We start from the raw sequence: 19,056 nt of genomic DNA, 5'->3' as shown, positions 1-19,056 counted from the left end.
TCCGCCCCGCTTCCGGCTTATTTGCATAATGTATTCCTAGTAGGCCTTGTGCTGAATTTAGTCCGAAAAATATTATATTTAGTTAACAAAAAGATATTTTGTCATATCTTGACCATAATTTCATTTGGTTGCGCTGATTTCGATGTAATATACTAAAAGGATTGAATAATTGTTAAAGTTGTTTTAGGAACATTCACCTTCACTGTAAAGTGTCTGCATATCTGCTCTGTAAATACCGAGATGGAGGGAGCTGTGACCGTGCTCGCTTCGGCAGCACATATACTAAAATTGGAACGATACAGAGAAGATTAGCATGGCCCCTGCGCAAGGATGACACGCAAATTCGTGAAGCGTTCCATATTTTTGGTGCCTGATGTTCAGGGGCAGGGAACCCGAAGCTCCCTTACAGGCGGTCTCAGCTCTTTCCTTTCCTTCTCTGTCTCGGTGGGGAACCGAGGCTCCGTTGGAGGTCTCAATGGGGAACCCGTTAAGCCGGGTGACCTCTTAAAGTGAAGCTCTTGCACCCTCAAGCCTCATCTCAACAGGACCCTCCAGCAGGACCCTCCGGGTGTGGCCAAGCCTGGAGGGCAGCGAAGAACCGCCCGAGCTGCGGCGCTCCAGCCCGCGCTGGCCCGGGGCTTAGTTCCCCGGCGCTTCCGACCTTTTACTGGAGGGTTCGCCCTGCGAGCTGCGTGGGCGCGGGCTCGGCTTCCTGCCCTAGGCCCCGGGCGAGGGGCGCGCTCCCGGAGCCCCGTGGGAGCTCCTCCAGGACACCAGGGGTGTCGATCACCCCGCCAGGGCAGAAGGCCGGCGTCCCCGGCGAGCGGCGAAGACCTAGGGCCCAGACCAGCCTGGGCGCAGACCCGCTGCCTCCCTCCGTCCGGCAAGGAGAGCTCGGCGGGAGCAGCTCCCCGGAGAAGTGCAGCGTCCTGCAGGCCCCCGAATCGGCGGGAGCCCGGGCCGCACCCTGGCGCGCAGCCCACCCGCAGACTATAGCAAGATGCTGTCTCAAAGTAATAGAAAGGACTGGGGATGCGGCTCAGTGGTAAAGCACCCCTCCACTAAACCCCTGGTACCCAAAAGAAAGAATAAAGGAAATTGGGGGGAAATGCTAGATTATAATCAGAAGCCAGAAGCAAGAGGTCTTCCATAAAGGAGCAAGCTACCTCACAGGGACCGGTTACCTACTTCATGTACTGACCCGTTTCTCAGGGAAACTGAGGCAGGATTAAGGGCTGTAATAGGCTGAATTGGGTCCCCCCCAAAAGGCATATGGAAGTCCTAGCCCCACCAGCGCAGGGTGTGCCTTGATGGAATGGGTCCTTAGAGAAGCACAGGTTAAACCGTAGTGGTGAGAGGCCCCAACTCCTGTGGCCAGTGTCCCTGCCAAACATGTACGTTCAGACCCAGACACGCAGAGGGGGACCCCGTGAAGACACACCAGGAGGAGCCTGCCAGAGCCAAGGCAGGCAGGTGACGCAGCCACCAGCCACCGATCCAGGAGAGGCCGCCTCTGGGGCGGCTGCCGGCACACACCTGACCTGACCCAGGCCCAGGGAGGAGACACTCTGGGACCCACAGTTCTCCGTCACTGCAGCTGCAGGACATGCATACAGTGACTCCCTGAGGCCACGCAGCTGGCACCAGTGGGCACAGCCAGCATGGCAGAGCACTGACGGCTAGCGGTGTCTCAGAGAACACGGGCAGTATGTCTCACCACAGAGCCTGGATGAGGCCTGAACCCTCTGACCAGGACCTTAAAAGACACCATTCAGCCTGCAGCCAGAGCACCAGGAATTTATTAAACACTCCCCTGTCCTCCAAGCACAACTAGCCACGCACAGGCACACAGGAGGGCAGGGCCCACCACATGAGGATACTCTGGAGCCCTGGGCCAGAGCCGGGCTGGGGCAGAGGATGCTGGGTCATGGAGGGACGGGGTAGCTGAGGACAGCGGCTTCTGGCTGGAAGTCCTGGATCCCTAGTATAAAGGGGAGGGCGGGATGGGACACGACACAGACATATCAGGAAGCATAAAACCAGCCCTTGAGATGCAGCGGTGTCCTGGGGTGCAGGGCCCAAACATGCGTACACACGTACACACACACACACACACACACACACACACACAGAAAATGCTCCTGGGGTGAGGGGCAGAGAACCACCCCACCCCACCCCACCCCCACCCCCACCCCCACCCCCCACCAAAGAGCTAAAAACTAGGAAAAGTCAAGCAAAAGCTGTGACCAAGCCCACTATTTACCAGGTGGGACAAGTGTTTTTGTTTTTCTTCAAAAAGGAAATTTAAAAATCTACAACAAATCATGCCAAATTCATAAAAAGTGATAAAAACCCAGCCTCTCCTACCTCATCTGAGCTTTAAACTGGGCCAAGAAAGCTAATAACCAAAGAAACATGGAAGTACCCAGGTCAGAACTCCCTACCCAAATACAAGTCAGGGGTGGGGCACTGCAGGGTTGGGACAGTTTGGGCAGCTCAAGCCCCGATGTTCATCTGAAGGAGAGAGGACGGTTAGGGCAAAGGTGAGAGAGCCACCCACGGGGACAGCAGTTGTTAAAGACAAATTCTAAAAACATGGTAGGCATTTTAGCAGATGGCACAATGTCTTGGCGCTGGGCAAGGTGGCAGGTGGGCACTGAGTGGCCTCCATCAGCTGTGCTGCTCCAGGTAGGCAGACAGAAGCAGGCCGGGAGGCAGGAACTGTAGGTGCCGGTTGCTGACCTTCATCTGCCGCCTGCCCTCCAGGTCCGCACCTGTGGCAGTGACAAGCAGGCGGGAATTAATGGACTCCAGCCCCTGCATGTGGAGAGTGTGGATGGAGGGGCCACGGGCTGCTACAGGCTGGATGCCACAGCCCCGGGCCCCGGGCTGGACTCACAAGGACGAGACCTGCCCTGAGTGCCTCTGCCTGGGCCACTTCAGCATTCGCTGTTAATAACTCCGTTTCTCAGGCGGAGACACTGAGCACACAGGGCTCAAGGCCAAGTGGACACTCTCACTGAGTGTTTGGTCTCCTGTGGGTCTCCTGTGGGTCTCCTGTGGGTCTCCCGGCCTGGAACACCAGGTTGGCCCCTCCTGGAGCGGGTCTGGGAGCCCTTCTCCCTTGCCCTGGGTCTCTAGGGCCTCTCCTCCAAGACCTGGACACAGCTTGACCCCTGCCGAGCAGGGCCCCACCCATCAAGCCCCTCCACCCTCAGACTGGGGAACAAGGGAGCTTAGTCCAGGAGAGCACAGGGGAGGGGCCGTCCAGGGTTGCCAGGAAACCGCTGCAACAACTCCAGGCAGGAGGCAAACAGGGGTGGGAAGCCAGGACCACCAGGGGCACCTGGGGCTGGCAAGGGCCTGCTGTGCCCCTCCCAGGGAAGGGCTGTCCTGAGACCATCCCATTGGGCCTGGGGAGGGCGCCTATAGACACAGACTAAGCTGGGCTCGCTTTCAGGGTGCACAGTCCCTCGAAGCCAGGCTTGGACACCCCCGCCAGGCCCTCTCTCCTGCCCTGGGGGTGTGGATGGAGGACGTCTGACCATTTGCCCAGCTCTATCCAGCAGGGGGCTGGCACACAGGGCATTTCTGACGAGTGAGTGAAGGCAGCATCCTAGAGCCAACCCTTTGGTTGAGCGGCACCCACCCAGGACACCTTCCTGCCACCCAGGCTGCTTCCTGGCTGACCATGTGGGGTTGGGGACTGGGCACTCACTGGCTGAGATGAGGTCCATGTACTGGCAGACAGCGTGGAGCAGCAGCCTCTCGAAGCTATGGACACATGGGCAGTGAGTGGCCAGGGCAGGAGTTCCACTCACCACCCTCCCCCTCTCTCTCACACACACACACACACACACACACACAAACACATGCACGCACGCACTCAGTCTGCTGCCCGCCACCCTGACCTGTTGTCCAGCATGGCTGTGTACACGGCCTGGGGGGACACAGAGAAGAATCCCAGCAGTCGTTCTTCCCAGGTTTCCAGTGTCTCCTGTGGAAAAATGGGGCCCAGAGCTCAAGCCACCATGGGGCCCTGCTGCCCAAGGGCCAGAACACCCAAGACTGGAAGGTCAGAGCCCAAAGCCCTGGGTTCAAATGCTGCGTCTGACACACTCATGAGGCCACCTGCTCTCCAGAGACACCAGGCACTTACATATCGACACACCGTCCAGCCTAGGCCTCCTGCTTAGTGAACTCCTCCTTCCCAGAGGCACCCTGTCCACCTCTGGGTCCTGCAGTGTTGATGATCACGGGAGTATCCCACCACCTCCCACCACCTCCGTGCCCTGGGTCACAGGCCTCCCTTCACCCCATCCTCAAACGAGAAACTCATGTAGAAAAGGCCATAAAAAGTCCCGGGAGGGTCTGCGGGTGTGGCTCAGTGGCAGCCTTGTGTGAGGCCCTGGGTTGATTCTCAGCCCAGGGAGGGGGTTGGGCCGGAGGCCGGCACTGGACACTAGACTCACCATGGGGATGCGGCTCCGCTTGAGGACGGCTCGCAGGCGCCGGCTGATGCGCTGGAAGCACTCCCGGGGTGTGTAGGCAGGGTCCTCTGCAGGGCCCAGGGGTGCTGAGGCTAGCTGCAGGCCCCGCCCACCCGACAAGCCACACCCCTCCGCCACGGGCGGGGTCGCAGGGAGGCCTGCCTCCGCCAGCTCCCCAGGGCCCGCCCCCTGGACCCAGGCCCCACCTCTCCGCCGGTCCTCCCCGCGGGCAGGCCCTCTCCTCCGGGCCCTGCTGTGGCCCTCGTCCTCCAGGTAGCGGAGCACCCGCTCCTGCTCCTCCCCGGAGCGGTTCATGAAGTCGTTCCAGACCTGGATGAGCAGGCAGGCTGGCCCTGAGACCGCGGCGACGACTGAGGGCCTCGAGCCTGTCTCCCTGCTCAGCAAAGGGGCACCGAGGGCCACGCACCAGGGGAGTCCTCTGCAGATGCCTGTTCACTGGACTGCCCACGCGGATGTGTGGGCCTGAGCTGAGAGCTAGGGGAAGCCACTGCCAGGACACCCCCGGGCGCCTGCTCTGGGGCAGCACTGCACAAGCTAGTCCTTAATTTCAGCATGAGGAGCAGGTGGGCAGGATGCTGGGAGCCTTGGGAGAGGGCTGGGACTCTGCCCGTCTGAGAACCGCGAGGGAAACGGCGGGGTCTCATCAAGAGCCCAGGGCAGGAGGCGCTTCTGCCATGCAGCGGCTCAGGCGGGGTGCCCAGGCGCAGCCTCACCTCCACGTAGGTAGAGTTGCTGCAGGCCTCTGCGAAGATGCCCGGCGCTGCAGAGGGCGTCGGGTCCACGTCCTCCAGGCCAGGCGGGTCCCCATGCGTCTCCAGCAGAGTCAGGAGGTGCTGGGCTGCGTGGGGAGAGGCAGCCTCTGGGCTGACAGTGGCATTCAGGAACGCCATGACCACCCTCCCTGTTTCCCAGCCTTTCACTCTATTCTCCCACTGTTTCTCCCCAAATGTACAAGGACCATCCGGCCTCCAGAGCCCTGCCTTATGGAACTCCTACACACCCTTTAGAGCCCCAGCTCCAATGCCCAGAACTCCCTCGGCCCCAGCCCTGATCCTCTGGTGTGAGGGGTCTGTGTCTGGCTCTGCTTCCTGCTTTGAGGGCCCAGTGCTGAGCTCAGGGCTGGGCAGCATGCACAGCATTCCCATCTGAGGCTGGGCATCCCCTGGAAGGCCCCTGCCCCCTGCTCACTGTTCTGCAGGCGCTGTCGGCTCTTGCGCCCCTTGGCCCTGGGCACCAGGTCTGAGTTCCGCACGGCCTGGTTGATGAAGTGCTGCTTCCGCCGGGAGGCAGGCAGTCTCTTCACCTGGGAGCCAGCCAGAGCGGGCAGGCAGCCCTGGAGGGGCCTGTGGCAGGCAGGGAACCCTCAGGAACACAGCAACTCCCAGGCAGAACCCACTGCACCACCACCTGCCCATCTCCCCCAGGGTGAGCAGCCCCCGTCCCCCGGGCCCCTCAGTCCTCACTACACAGGCAGCCAGTGCACCAGGACAGCGGGCAGGAAGCAGGCCTGGCCAGGGCCAAGCCACGTGGTGGCCAGGAAAAGCTGCAGCCCCTCACCCCAAGCCTGCCTGATTCTAGTTACAGGCCAGGGAGGCCCACAGCCTCTGGGACCCGAATGTAGCCCCTCTGGACACTGAGAAACTTGACTTCATCAGTACCCCACCCTGGACAGCAAGCATTCCAGGGAGCAGCTCCCAGGAGCTCAAGGCCATGCCAGGGCCCACCTACGATGGCCCCAGAGTGACTCCCAGGAGCCAGGGCCAAGGAGTGACCCTGGGAGCTAATGGCCCTCCTCTTGAGGCACTAATTGCAAGAACAGATGAGCTATGGTGGCCAGGCCTCCTGAGGGGGCTCCCAGGGGCACAGAAGATACAGCAGCTGTCCAGGGAGACGCTGGGGCCTCTGGGGTGAGAAGACACTGCAGCACAGCCTGCTTGGTCAGCCTCCGACCCACCCCAGGCCCCAGGCTCAGAACTTCATGGCGCCTGCACCTGCCAAGGGTGGCCTCTGGGGTCCAGGGGACCAGGATTGACCACTTCTGACCTCCCCTGCTCACTCTGGGCCCCAGGCCCCATGGCCATTGGTCCCCAGACTGGGCAGAGCTGGCCTCACTCACAGCCCCACCTGCCACACATGGGTGCTCAAAAGAATAGCAGGACTCCATGATGGAGTAGCAAGTCCCACCAGCCCCAGTACCCAGAGTCTCCAGGACACAGATCAAACACAGGAGAATCCAGGACCTTTGGGATAGGACACTTCTGTGGGGTCAGGAGTGAGGCCAGGGCCCACTGGGCCCCCAGGATCCAGTCTGTGCTCCTTATAGAATGACCTCTGGTGAAGCGCAGAGGGCAGGTGGACACATGGGCACAGCTCTTTGGAACTCTAGCCCGTGGGGTAAGAAAGGTCCCTGTAGTCCCCTGGGGTCTGGGAGGGGCATTCAGTCAAGAGGGGCTGGACACTGCTTGGTTTCCTCCTGTGACAGGGATCTCATTCCACATGCAGCATTCCTGATGATGCTCCCTAGACTTTCCTCCGCATTGGGCTTACTTCCCTTCCCCTGACCAGCCACTCCAAGGGGCAAGCCCACCCATATCTCAGTCAGCCAAGGTACAGTCGCCATCCCAAGTCCCTCGGCTTCAAGGACACAGCAAACCAAGTCCTCAGCATGGCTGCTTGCTGGCACCCAGTGAGCCCCTGGGCAGCCAGGCCACAGTCCTGGGCAACGCTGCCCAGCCCCAAGCCCCACCCTGGCAGCTGGTCAAGGCTGATAACATGCAGCAAGACCTGCGTCACCCCCACTTCACAGATGGGGGCTCTGAGGCCCCAGAAAGCAGGCCTCTCCAGTGCCCCCAGCAACACGTGGACGTGAGCCTGGGCTGGCCTTGGGCCACAGCCTCCCTGTTCCCCCTCACCCGCCAGGTTTTCCCTGAAGGTGCCAAGGGCTCCTGGGCCTTCCCTTGCTCCCACGTGCCTGTGGCAGACCTGGCAGCCCGACCTGGTTCCATGGGGACCAGGGCTCACCGCGACTCACTGAGGGCCGAGCTGAGCACTGGAGGGGTAACTGGACGTTCAGTGTCCTGGCTCAATGCCCAGAGCCATAAAAAAAAAAAAAAAAGGGAAAGATAAACATGGTCCCTTGGGGCTCTGATTGAGGGGCACAGCCACTGACACCCACCAGGGCTGCCTCAGTGTGGCCAGGAGAGTCTACCCAGACGTCTGCACAAGCCCAGCCTCTCTTCCATGTCCACTCCCTGGAGAAACGGCCTGTCCCCACCTGGCTCATCAACCCTTCTGCCTTCCCAGCTGGCCCGTTTCGCCTGTTCACTGCCTGACCCTGGCCTCACTGATTCCCAAGCAGGGGCCCACAGTGGGGCTCACCACGCCTTTCTTTGTTTTTTAATATTGTCTTAGTTGCAGGTGGACACAATACCTTTATTTTGTTTGTTTATTTTTATGTGGTGCTGAGGATCAAACCCAGGGCCTCCTACTTTTGAGGCAAGAGTTCTGCCACTGAGTCCCTGCCCCAGCCCACCGCAAGGTGTCCACGCACTCAGAGGCAGCTGCTGGGCTTCCCCAGCCCCTCAAGGAGACCCCTCTGCAGAGGAGGAAACTGAGAGCCTGGAGTGGTATCTGCGGCTCCTAGACCCAGCAGCCTCAGCCCACGTGTACACTGGGCATTACCAGCACCCAGAGGGAGACAGGTGAGGTGCCGGAGCAGGTGAGTTTGTAGAAACACCTGCACCCATCCCCCTCCCTGGCTCCAGCATTCAGTGAGGGGACCTGCTGGCAGCCACTGCCCTGGACAGAAACACTCCTTCCTGGCACCCACCCTTCCCCCATGGGGAGGAACCACTTCCTCCAGCAGGAAGTGTAGGTGACTCAGCGGGTGTGACAGGCCCCAGCACCAGCTGCAGGGCAGAGCCCCAGGCAGGTAGGCACAGGCCAGCCAGGGACCGTGACTGTCCCTGAAATGCACAGGAGTTTACCCATCTACACCGCAGGTATCTACACCCCAGTTTTAAAAACATCCGTGGAGAGGAGCCTGGAGCCAGTGGAAGCAAAAGCCTTCTCTGGGTCCCAAATGCCCCCAGGAGATGCCAACAGTAACAACAGCCTTAAAACAACAGAGCAGTAGTGGCAGAAGGAAGAGAGACGCAGAGAGGAATCCACTTAAAAGTAAGGTCCACTGTTGGGCGCAGTGGCACAGGCCTGTAACACCAGAGGCCTGGGAGGCTGAGGCAGGAGGATCACAAGTTCAAAGCCAGCCTCAGCAAAAAGTGAGGGGTTAAGAAACTCAGTGAGGACTGGGGTTGTGGCTCAGTGGTACAGCGCTCCCCTCTCACGCGTGAGACCCTGGGTTTCGATCCTCAGCACCACATAAAAGAAAGAAAGAAAATAAAAATATTGTGTCCATGTGTAACTAAAAAAAAAAAAAAAGAAAGAAAAAAAAGAAACTCAGTGAGAACCTGTCTCTAAATAAAATACAAAGTAGAGCTGGGATGTGGCTCAGTGGTTGAGTGCCTGAGTTCAATCCCCAGGACCAAAAAAAAAAAAAAAAGTAATACCCACTATCAAGACGTTAGTACGACCATTAAACACAGGTGTTGCCGGTCCAGGTAATCCCAGCTACTCAAAAGTCCAAGGAGGAGGATCAAAAATTCCAGGTCAATCTGGGTAACTGAGACCTTGTCCCCAAAAACCATAATGGCTGGGGCTCAGTGGTAGAGCACTTGCCTAGCAGGCACCGGACCTCAGGGTCCTTCCACACACAGAGGGAAAATAAAATTCACGGAAAGGATACACCCATTTGCTGGGCACTTCTGGAGTGTCTGGTCACTAACCCCAGTGGCTCCTGGAAGAGGCCACGGTCACTATCCCACTTTAGAGACAGGGAAACCTGGGCACAGAAGCGCTGAGCCAGGTGGAGAGGCCACACCAGCAGGAGGCCGAGACAGAACCCAGGCTGACACAGGGCCCGCCGATGGGAAGAGTGGGGACCACACAGCAGACTTCACGGGTTTCTAGGAGGCCTGTTTCAGAGTCCAGCGCCCTGGGAAAGTCCACCACACATGGTTACGCTGCAGGCGTCCGGGTGCACTCTGCTGACAGATGGATAGGCTCCTATTGGGGGGCAGAATAAGCCCCCATCCCCACTTAATATGGGAATTTACCCAGAGGGAAACCACCACGAGGCCTGTCGACCAGGAAGGTGGGAGCAGGTAACCCGACGGTGCGCAGAGAACCCGCCACACAGGTGAGCACCCAGACGCCAGCGAGACCCGCGCAGGTGGGCAAAAGCTCACCCACCCACAGCAGCCTTCCCGGCACTCGCCTCCACCTGGTTCAGCGGGGCCCAAGCAGGCAGAGGACCCTGGGGCAAACTCCCAGCTCCGGGAATAAGTACGGGCATAAGGTGTGTCCCCCAGCAAACACCCAGCGAGCGGGGCAGGTGTGTCCAGGGACTTAGCACCTGGTGACAACAGGACCGCCACGTCTAGGAGTAAACCGCGAACCAAAGGGCAGGGACGGGAGAGCACGCGAGCTGAAGGAAGGGGGTAAGCCGGGGGGGGGGGGGGGGGGGGGGAGGGGGAGGGGCGGGGGGAGCGGGGAACGGGGCGCCGAGCCCCGAGGGAGAGAAGCGGGGAGGGAGCAGGGACCAGCAGGGGAGCCGAGGCGGGCAGCAGGGCAGGGGGCGCGGGGCCGAGCCCGGGGGGAGCAGGAGCGTAGGGGGTCGCGGGAGCCGCGGGCCCGACCCCCCCGCCCGCCGGCGCTCACAGCATCGGCCGCCCGCCCGGGGCGTCCCCCGCCGCCGCCTCCGGGCCGCCCTCCGGGTTCTCCAGCGCGACCATGGCTCGCGCCTCCGCGGACGCCGCCGCCGGGCCTGCTCGGGCCGGGCGGAAGTGACGGCCGCGGGGGGCGGGCCGGGGCGGAGTCGCGGGCGGCACGGGGCGGGGACAGCCTCGTCCCCCGCGGGCCCGGGCCTGGGAGCGGTTCCTTCCCGAGATGGGGGCGGCGAGGGGGCGACACGGGCCGCACCAGCTTCCCCGCCGCCTCCGCCTCCCAGCGTCCAGGGCGCCCATGCCGGTCCCAGGCTCGACCTCAGTTTACCGTCTCTGAGACGCGGACGCCGCCGGCCACACGCCTTCCGCCTCTGGGGCTTTCTTCCTGGACCGAGGCCCGCGGGGGACTGCGCGCGGTGGTGCGCGGCGGAGACCTGCAGTGACCAGACGCCCACCCCCTAGGGGGGCGCTACCCGGGAGGGTCAGGGCCGCGACTGGACCAGTGGCCTGCAGAAGTGACTCTGGAAGTGGGAAGGCCCCGGGGCATCCAGAGTCGCGGGGAGGGGCGCCACGTACCCTGTGGTGATGGGTCTGTGGGGGTTTTGTCCCGAGGTAGTAGGGAGCCCTGGGAGAGTGTCAGGGTAAGAAGACAATGGCTGTAGAGCCTGGAGTCCATCTTCCAATCCTTAAGACGTGCAGGGAGCAGAGGACCTTGTTAGGTCCTGCCCAGGGGGACATGGGGTGGGACAAAGACCTGATTGCTTTAACCAAGAGCTAGGGGGAATAAGAAAAAAAGGAGAATCTGCTGAAAGTCTCACAGAGCACTTACGCTGAGCCCTCCTGGAGATTAATGTGGAAACAGGCCAAAGAACTGGTGGCGCCAGGGGGAGGGACTGGGAGGGGGCAGGCACCAGAAGGTGGATTTCCTAGGAGGAAGCTGCTTAATAAATGCATGTGAAGGAGGGGTCTTTCTCCCAGGACACCTGTCCTGTACCTCCTCAACCTTCCCTGGCCCCCAAACCACCAGCTCCCTGACCCCAAAGTCAGTGCATGAGCTGCCACACTCCAGAATCACCAGCCATCCGTCCCCTGGTGGACCATTCCCAGGCCAGCTTTCCCCAAACAGGCCCCCACAACCACCTAGTATCTTCAGCCCCTCATCCTAACCCTTCTCTCATTTTTGCCTCAAAGGAATTGCACTTCCTTTTCTGATTTTTCAAGCCATCACCAAGAATAATTTTTTGTGTGGTACTCGGGATTGAACCCAAAGATGTAGCTCTACGACTGACCTATGACCTATACTCCCAGCCCTTTTTTAAAGTTTTCGATTTTTTGAGGACTGGGGATGTAGCTCAGTGTTAGAGTGTTTGCCTAGCATGTATGAGGCCCTGGGTCATCCCCAGCCTGTGCACACACCCACACCCACACCCACACTCTTTTTGAGGCAGGGTTTACTAAATTGACCTCAAACTTGTGCCTTGGCCTCCTTCATAGCTGGGATTACAGGTGAACAGCACTACGCCTAGTTAAAAATAATTTTTAAAGGTGTAACAGGGTGAAACAGGAAAGCATCTGTTATCCACAAGGCTCAGCTTTCTGGAGATATTTGATGCACTTATGAGCCACATATTTATTCTTTGATCCCCTTGTGGGTCTTCCCTGTGGGTACTGGGGATCATGCACACTGTACAAGAACTAGCTATTGGGCTGGGGATGTGGCTCAAGCGGTAGCGCGCTCGCCTGGCAGGCGTGCAGCCCAGGTTCGATCCTCAGCACCACATACAAACAAAAATGTTGTGTCCGCTGAAAACTAAAAAATAAATATTAAAAAAAAAAAGAACTAGCTATTGAGCTTTGCCCATTTTGGTCTGTCTCTATGGTAGCTGGAACATCCCAGAAACCCAAGACATTGATGGAGTCCTGGGTAAATTTCTGTGGACATTTGTGGGATTTGGGGTCATGATTGCTGCCTTTGTAAAGTGCCCTCCACCTGGTTCCTGTTGCCATTGGAAAAGAACACCTAAGTCCCAGCAGCTCTTAGGCAACTGCTGCCAGACGGGTGGGAGAAGACAGTCAATAAGATCCGATTTGCAACATCAGAAACCAGTCAGATCTGGCATATCCCTCACCTGCCCCAAAACTTCCATGGCTCCTAATCTCCTGTGGACAAACCCTCTCACCCCCATCCAGGCTTCTCCTGAAAGCTGGGTCACAGTCAGCTTGGCCCAGGTTCCTGGAGCCCCAATCTCTCTGGTGGTGAGTCTACCTGTGGGTGAGGTCGGTCCTTCAGCCTCCACACAGCCTCCTTTCCCGGGCTCCACCGCCAACACAGTGCTTCAGCCCATCCCTCCAGCGCTCTAGCCCTGGCGGTGCGCGGGCAGGAGGGCACTGGGGGAAGGTTGCTGCGCGGGTGGATGGTGGGCGCGCACGCAGTGGAACGAGCAAGGAGACGGGCGGCTGCAGGAGAGGAGCGAAGGCGGGGACAAGGTGGGGGGTGCAGGGTATAAACGTGCAGCAGCTGCGCTGAGAACACAGGAGCCGGCGAACCCAGCGGAGCCGCCCACTAGCACTAGCGCCTCCAGCCGAGACCCTTCCCTGATTCCGGATTCCGCGCGCGCGCCCCCGCAGGCCGCCAGTCGAGAGGAGGGTCCGCGCGGCAGTCGCGGGACGCCACCCCCGCGGGCGGTGGAGAGGAAGAGGACCGTGAGGCATGAGCGTCGCGGCTACGTCGGGGCCCAATGAATCGTGGTGGGCGCCGGCCAATGCGTCGGGCTGCCCGGGCTGCGGTGTCAACACCTCAGACGGCCTGACCCCTGCGCCGTGGCTCCTGGACGCCTGGCTCGTGCCGCTCTTCTTTGCTGCACTGATGTTGCTTGGCCTGGTGGGGAACTCGTTGGTCATCTACGTAATCTGCCGCCACAAGCAGATGCGTACGGTGACTAACTTCTACATCGGTGAGTGTCTGGCGCCGCTGGGTGCCTGCCCACAGGTCCCCAGGTCGCTCGCTGTTAGGGCCGAGTGGCCAGGGGCGCCCCCAGAGGCGCGTTGGCTGCGTTACAGACCCAGCTTCTTTCTGCAGGGACCCCACCTCCCTGGCGTCCTTTCCCTTGGGTCCCTGGACTTTAAGCTGAACAAACTCCAGAATTGCAGTTCCCCTGTGGGCTGAGAAATTAAAGGGGGCGTTGAGCAGTGATCTCGAGAGAGCCTTGCCGCTGGCGGAAGTCACATTGTTCCGCTGCCTGGTGTCTTTCCAAAGTAAAGGAGGGGCTGAGCCTGCGGTCTGTTCGCGACCTCTCCTCAGGGGTGCACTACCTGGCACAGGTGTGTGCCCAGGGTTCCTACTATGGTGGCTTTGGGGGCTACACCACTGTCTCCAATTTGGAGACTAGGAAACAGGGGCAAAGGCCTGCTCGGAGGAGAGCAGAATGTTTCCCGCCAGAATGACCACGCGCCCGTTCTGGGAACGGAGAGCACCCCAATATCTCCAGATAACGATGTGGGGGGTCCTTGGATAAGGTTGGGGGCCAGGGGCTGAGTCAAGAAGCTGAGCCCCGAGACTAGTGTCCACTCCTCCCTGGCCCCCAGCCAACCTGGCAGCCACCGATGTGACTTTCTTGCTGTGCTGCGTGCCCTTCACGGCCCTGCTCTACCCGTTGCCTGCCTGGGTCCTGGGCGACTTCATGTGCAAGTTCGTCAACTACATTCAGCAGGTGCTCTGGGTGGAGGGTTTGCACAACCACGGGAGGTGGGCAGCCTGCAGTGCACCCGAGTGAGTGGGAGTGAGCGGGCCTGGGCGCGGAGGGGTGCAGCGGAACAGCAGGAGGAGGTCCTGGAGTCATGGGGTGGAGGAACAAGTGGTTGGGGTGTGGCAGCTGGCCTCTGCAGCTCCCTGTCGGTTTCCCCACCATCGGGGTTCAGACTTGGGTTATCAGGCAACTCCCCAGTGGCTCCCTCACTCCCCGTCGCTCAGCATCTCTCCTCTCCTAGTTCCCACTCACGTGGGGAGACAGGCAGGACCGAAGGTTAGGGCACATGCCTGACTCCCGGCTTTTCCAGGTCTCTGTGCAGGCCACTTGCGCCACTCTGACTGCTATGAGCGTGGACCGCTGGTACGTGACGGTCTTCCCGCTGCGTGCCCTCCATCGGCGCACGCCTCGCCTGGCCCTGGTCGTGAGCCTCAGCATCTGGGTGGGTGAGTGCCATAAGGGGTGCGAGCAGGGGCGGGGGAAATGTATGCATGCCCGGGTTATCCAGGACCCTCCTTCCCCCTCTTGGCCTCTGTTGGGCATCTGAAATGCGAGCCCACCGGGTCTACCTGAAAGAGGGACACCCAGGGTCTGGAAGGCTCGATCGGCCCTTAGTCGGCCTTCAGTGAACGCAACACCTGAAGACACCTGGGGAAAGGGGGCGGGAGCCCGAGCCGCCGCGCCCCTCCTCCCAGGGGCTGGTCTTCTTCCCCGCCTGTGGCACAGGCTCTGCGGCAGTATCTGCGCCGGTGCTCGCCCTACATCGCCTGTCGCCGGGACCACGCACCTACTGCAGCGAGGCCTTTCCCAGCCGCACTCTTGAGCGCGCCTTTGCACTCTACAATCTGCTTGCTCTCTACCTATTGCCCCTGCTCGCGACCTGCGCCTGCTACGGGGCCATGCTGCGCCACCTGGGCCGGGCCGCCGTGCGACCAGCGCCCACCGATGGCACCCTGCAGGTGCGCGATGGAGCTGGGTGGCGGCGGCGCGCGAGGCGAGCTGGGGGAACTTGAACCCAGGAGGTCGGGTGGGGGATCTCTGAGGGGTTAGCCCAGTCCTTTCCTCTAACCAGCTCCCCGCCCTCAGGGTCAGCTGCTGGCTGAGCGGGCGGGAGCTGTGCGCGCCAAGGTCTCCAGGCTGGTGGCGGCGGTGGTTCTGCTCTTTGCTGCTTGCTGGGGTCCCATCCAGTTATTTCTGGTGCTGCAGGCGCTGGGCCCCACGGGCGCCTGGCACCCCCGCAGCTATGCCGCCTACGCGCTCAAGATCTGGGCACACTGCATGTCCTACAGCAACTCGGCGCTGAACCCGGTGCTCTATGCCTTCCTGGGTTCTCACTTCCGACAGGCCTTCCGACGCGTGTGCCCTTGTGCTCCTCGACGCCAACGCGGGCCCCGTGGGCCTGTACCCTCGGATCTCCAGGCCCCCAACATGGAGCTGCACTGCTTGGCTGCACGCCCAGCCCCCACCAGGACGCCAAAACCCAGGAGCAGTGGGGCAGCAGGGAGGGGCTGTGCAGACTAGGGGAGCACACTGCTCCTTCTCTGAGCCACTTCCTTCACTCGCTGGGATTCGCGTGGCCCCTCTGGAGCAGGGTGTGCTTCAGCAGCAGCGAATATTCTATTATTAATATTTTTATCCTCATCCCAGATAATTGGTGAAAATGTCGCTACCTTCCCATAGGTCTGCCTATGATACTCCAACTGTGGCTTGTTATTCCTGCGACTGAGGATGTGCTAACAGTGGTAGTTTCTCCATCTTTCCACAAAGGGTCAGATGTTTTCACACCCTATCATGTGGCTGACTGTGACATGTAAGAGCCATTCAACTTTAGTGATATTAAAATGTGAAAACAGTGTGCATCTTGGAAACATGTGAAATAGGCTCAGCGGAAGACTCTGGGCAGACCTGGAAGCTCGGGGGTGCTTGGTCTTCTGGCAGACCGGGGCAAGTACTCCTCATCTGGCTGCTTGGGCCTCCTCCCTGCATGGCAGGCTTCTTTGGCAGAAACTTCCGGAAGGAAACCAGGATTGTCAATTCAGGAGCCCCACAACTCCCACTCATAAAGGCAGGGAGAGCCCTGGTTCTTTGTGGGAGCTGCAGAGCTCAGTCACCCCGCAGAACAAGCACCCTCAGGGCTCCAGGCCTCCCAAAATAATTCATTTTGGGTCAGGTGCACCCCCTAGGCTTAATCAGTGCTGATGCCACTATGGGTCTGATCCTCTTGGGCTGAACCCACTGGGTTCCTGTGTGACCTGCTTCCCACTGTGTCTCCAAGACCCAGTACACAGTAGGCCTGAACACCAAGTGTGTTGTGGTATGTGCACAGGGAGCTGCAGGAATTTCCTGTGAGAATAAACACAGGTGCACCCACCAGCAGGGAGCTCAGGTACCCATCACAGAGAAACAAGACCCAAGTCCTCACAGAAGTGGGTCCCCCAATCCTCATAGTTTTATTTGTGAGAGCCTCAAACTGGAAACAGTCGGATGTCCTCCAGTTAGTGGCCTGTATGCAAACAGTGCCTTGTTCACACAGAGGCCACAGGGCAAGGACAGTGCTGACATGGGCCACAGGCTGGACCTCCATGAACAGAGCGCTGAGTGAAGAAAGCATACTCCAAGCACACAAGATGCAGGATTCCATGATCTAATAACTCTTGAAAGGACAGAACATGGGAAATGGGGTCAGGGATTTCCGGGGGGCGGGGGAGAACCCTGAACTTGACAGGGGGATAAATGGGTGATACATCTTTACAGAGTCACACATACACCCTTGTAAAATGGAAAATCTGAATAAGATAGTGGATTATATTGATGTCAATGTCATAATGTGATACTGGATTATAGTTTTGCCAGATGTTACTAGGAACGCTTGGTAAGCTTACACTAGATCTCGCTGCATGATGTCTTAGGAATGCATGTGAATTTATAATTCTCTCAAAATAAAAAAGTTTTAAAAAGCCATGGTGGTGATACATACCGCGATCCCAGTAACCGAGAAGGGATGAGGATCACAAATTCCAGCAAATTAGGAAGACTCTGTCTCAAAAGAGCTGGTGATGTACCTTAGTGATAGAGCACTGGCCTAGCATGTTCAAGGACCTGGGTTCCATTGCCAGTACTACAAAAATAAAGCAAAAGAAAAGTAGAGGAGAAATGGTTTGTGGGCCTCAGTTTCCCCAAGTCCAACCTGGGAATCCCATTTTCTAAGGTAAGACGGCGCCACCTAGCGGCCCCCGACAGGGCTCCACCCTCTCGTACGAAGCCTCGCCCAGTAGGTATTAGGCAGCAGCCCCGCCGGCGCCCAGGTAGTGGCGCGCGTGTCTCACGAATCCATCTCGCTCTTTTCACCCCACAAATGATTGCTGGACGCCCAGGGGTCGCTCATTCGCACCCAACCCGGAACCCCAGCAGGAAATGTACCCGCTGTGAAAAGGGACAAACACAGTCACATCATGCATTTCCCATGTCCTAGGCACTTGTTTTGAGGGTCCTGTCCGTGAAAAGATGTTGAAAACAATTCGGGCTGGATTCATTATGAATGTAGCCTACATTATTATGTTCAGGGGTATTTCCTTTTTTACTTTTTAACTGTGCTGGGCATTGAACCCAGAGCCATGGGCGGCAAGTATTCTACCAATGAGCCGCATCCCTAAAGCCTCCTTATTAAATAAAAGTAAATAGTGGGCTGGGTTTGTAGTGCAGGGGTAGAGCACTTGCCTAGCAGATTCGAGGCACTGGGTTCGATTCTCAGCACCACATATAAACGAATAAAACAAATATCTATTGATGATTCAGAGATATTTTTTATAAAAGTAAATAAATAAGCAAACATTTTGTGGACCCTGGCTTCTCTGCCTAATGTCAATAAATTCAGTATCCAAATATGTATGGATGGCAATGGGGGGTCGGGCTTTGAGGTGAGGGCCAACAGTCTCCTTCAGATTTTAAAAATGATCATTTTGGAGTCCCCTGTGCAGACACACACTGAAAGTCCTGGGGGAAGAGCAAGCCAGAGAGGTAACATTTAACCAACTTCATCTGACATCGTAGTCCTCGGGGCTTGAGGGCCCTACTGGAGGCCAGATACAGGGGTTAAACAAATAGCTATTTCAAAATAGAAAAAGGCTTCAATGAAGATCTGAGGCATGGTGGGGGTGTGAAGAGAGGCCAGAGCAGGAACCTGAGGAGGTCGCCAATATGAACACAGGCCAAGGGGCCCTCTGGGGAAGGGCAGGCCAGGCAGGGGCCAGGGCAAAGGCACAGAGGTGCAAACTTGCTTGAGAAGGAATACATGTGGGGAGGTGGGCACTTCTGGTTTAACTTGGAGAAGCTTGAGAACCAGGCCTGGGTGAATTTGTAAGATCCACCCCTAAATAGAGAGTGAGAATAGAATGAGTGACCAGGATTGGGTGGGTATCAGGCTAAAGCTTTGGGGGGTGTCCCAGACTCATAGGGGCCCCACGAAATGGTCTGTCCAAATCTTGTAGGGCTGGGGTACCCACTTCATGGCTTGCATTGACCTAAATTCACACTCTCCCTTGGCTGCCAGGTCCCCCTCCCCCATCACTGGGCATCCCAGGATACACGGGAGCCAGCAAGTCTGGGTGTAAATTCCCAGCTCCCTCCCGGGCTAAAAATAGGAGCCCCCTCCCAGCAGGCAGCTGTGGCTGCTGCAGCCCCTCGCCCTCCGGGCCCCTAGCCGGGGGATGCTGCACCCAGCTGGGGGAAGCAGCTTCCCCTCCTGACCTTCGGGTAACCAACCCCCCATGCTGCCTCCTCCTTCAGCGGCGGGCTGAGTTAACAGGGGTTCCTACAGGGGCAGAAACTGCGACGCGGGGGGCGGCTCGCACCCTTCCCGGGAGTGTTTCCCGCTCGCCCTCCCCGGGCCGGGGCGCAGTTCGGTGGGGCCAGGCCGGCAGGGCGAGCGCCTGGCCACGGGCCCCGCCCGAGCCGGGAGGGGAAGGGCGCCGATCCCCAGGTGCGGGTCCCGGCCAGCTGCCCGCTGGGCTCCGAGGCCTG

General features: G+C 59.1%; 2 protein-coding genes and 1 non-coding gene across 3 annotated transcripts; 2 read left to right on the top strand and 1 right to left on the bottom strand.

The window, feature by feature from the left end:
• Positions 1 to 258: 258 nt before the first annotated feature.
• LOC143384447 (U6 spliceosomal RNA) lies at positions 259 to 365 on the top strand. Its single transcript, XR_013089331.1, has one exon. It is a non-coding gene; the product is annotated as a U6 spliceosomal RNA (small nuclear RNA).
• A 1,873-nt stretch (positions 366 to 2,238) lies between these two features.
• On the bottom strand, positions 2,239 to 10,397 carry R3hdm4 (R3H domain containing 4). The gene is made up of 8 exons (XM_076852515.2): positions 10,287 to 10,397; positions 5,700 to 5,854; positions 5,225 to 5,349; positions 4,697 to 4,820; positions 4,473 to 4,558; positions 3,912 to 3,997; positions 3,719 to 3,774; positions 2,239 to 2,774 (listed from the first exon to the last, which is right to left on the bottom strand). The coding sequence occupies exons 1-8, from the start codon at positions 10,358 to 10,360 to the stop codon at positions 2,671 to 2,673; spliced, it is 810 nt and encodes a 269-aa protein (XP_076708630.2). The 5' UTR covers positions 10,361 to 10,397; the 3' UTR covers positions 2,239 to 2,670.
• Positions 10,398 to 13,001: 2,604 nt separating this feature from the next.
• Kiss1r (KISS1 receptor) lies at positions 13,002 to 15,558 on the top strand. Its single transcript, XM_076859263.2, has 5 exons — positions 13,002 to 13,245; positions 13,877 to 14,001; positions 14,348 to 14,483; positions 14,764 to 14,996; positions 15,124 to 15,558. Exons 1-5 carry the CDS (start codon positions 13,002 to 13,004, stop codon positions 15,556 to 15,558), a joined length of 1,173 nt encoding a protein of 390 aa, XP_076715378.1.
• The last annotated feature ends 3,498 nt before the right edge of the window (positions 15,559 to 19,056 follow it).

The sequence above is a fragment of the Callospermophilus lateralis genome, chromosome 1, assembly GCF_048772815.1.
Source record: "Callospermophilus lateralis isolate mCalLat2 chromosome 1, mCalLat2.hap1, whole genome shotgun sequence".
NCBI classification, from domain to species: Eukaryota; Metazoa; Chordata; class Mammalia; order Rodentia; family Sciuridae; genus Callospermophilus; species Callospermophilus lateralis.
This window is presented reverse-complemented; position numbering and strand designations above follow the sequence as displayed.

What these genes read in the sequence shown, in the direction of transcription:
- R3hdm4 (XM_076852515.2), bottom strand. Translation starts at nt 10,360, where the DNA reads ATGGTCGCGCTGGAGAACCCGGAGGGCGGCCCGGAGGCGGCGGCGGGG. An exon ending in CGGGGAGGACCGGCGGAGAG is followed by an intron (nt 4,559 to 4,696) that starts GTGGGGCCTGGG and finishes TGGGCCCTGCAG; the next exon opens with AGGACCCTGCCTACACACCC. An exon ending in ACAGCCATGCTGGACAACAG is followed by an intron (nt 3,775 to 3,911) that starts GTCAGGGTGGCG and finishes ATGTGTCCATAG; the next exon opens with CTTCGAGAGGCTGCTGCTCC.
- Kiss1r (XM_076859263.2), top strand. Translation starts at nt 13,002, where the DNA reads ATGAGCGTCGCGGCTACGTCGGGGCCCAATGAATCGTGGTGGGCGCCG. An exon ending in GGTGACTAACTTCTACATCG is followed by an intron (nt 13,246 to 13,876) that starts GTGAGTGTCTGG and finishes CCTGGCCCCCAG; the next exon opens with CCAACCTGGCAGCCACCGAT. An exon ending in GAGCCTCAGCATCTGGGTGG is followed by an intron (nt 14,484 to 14,763) that starts GTGAGTGCCATA and finishes CCTGTGGCACAG; the next exon opens with GCTCTGCGGCAGTATCTGCG.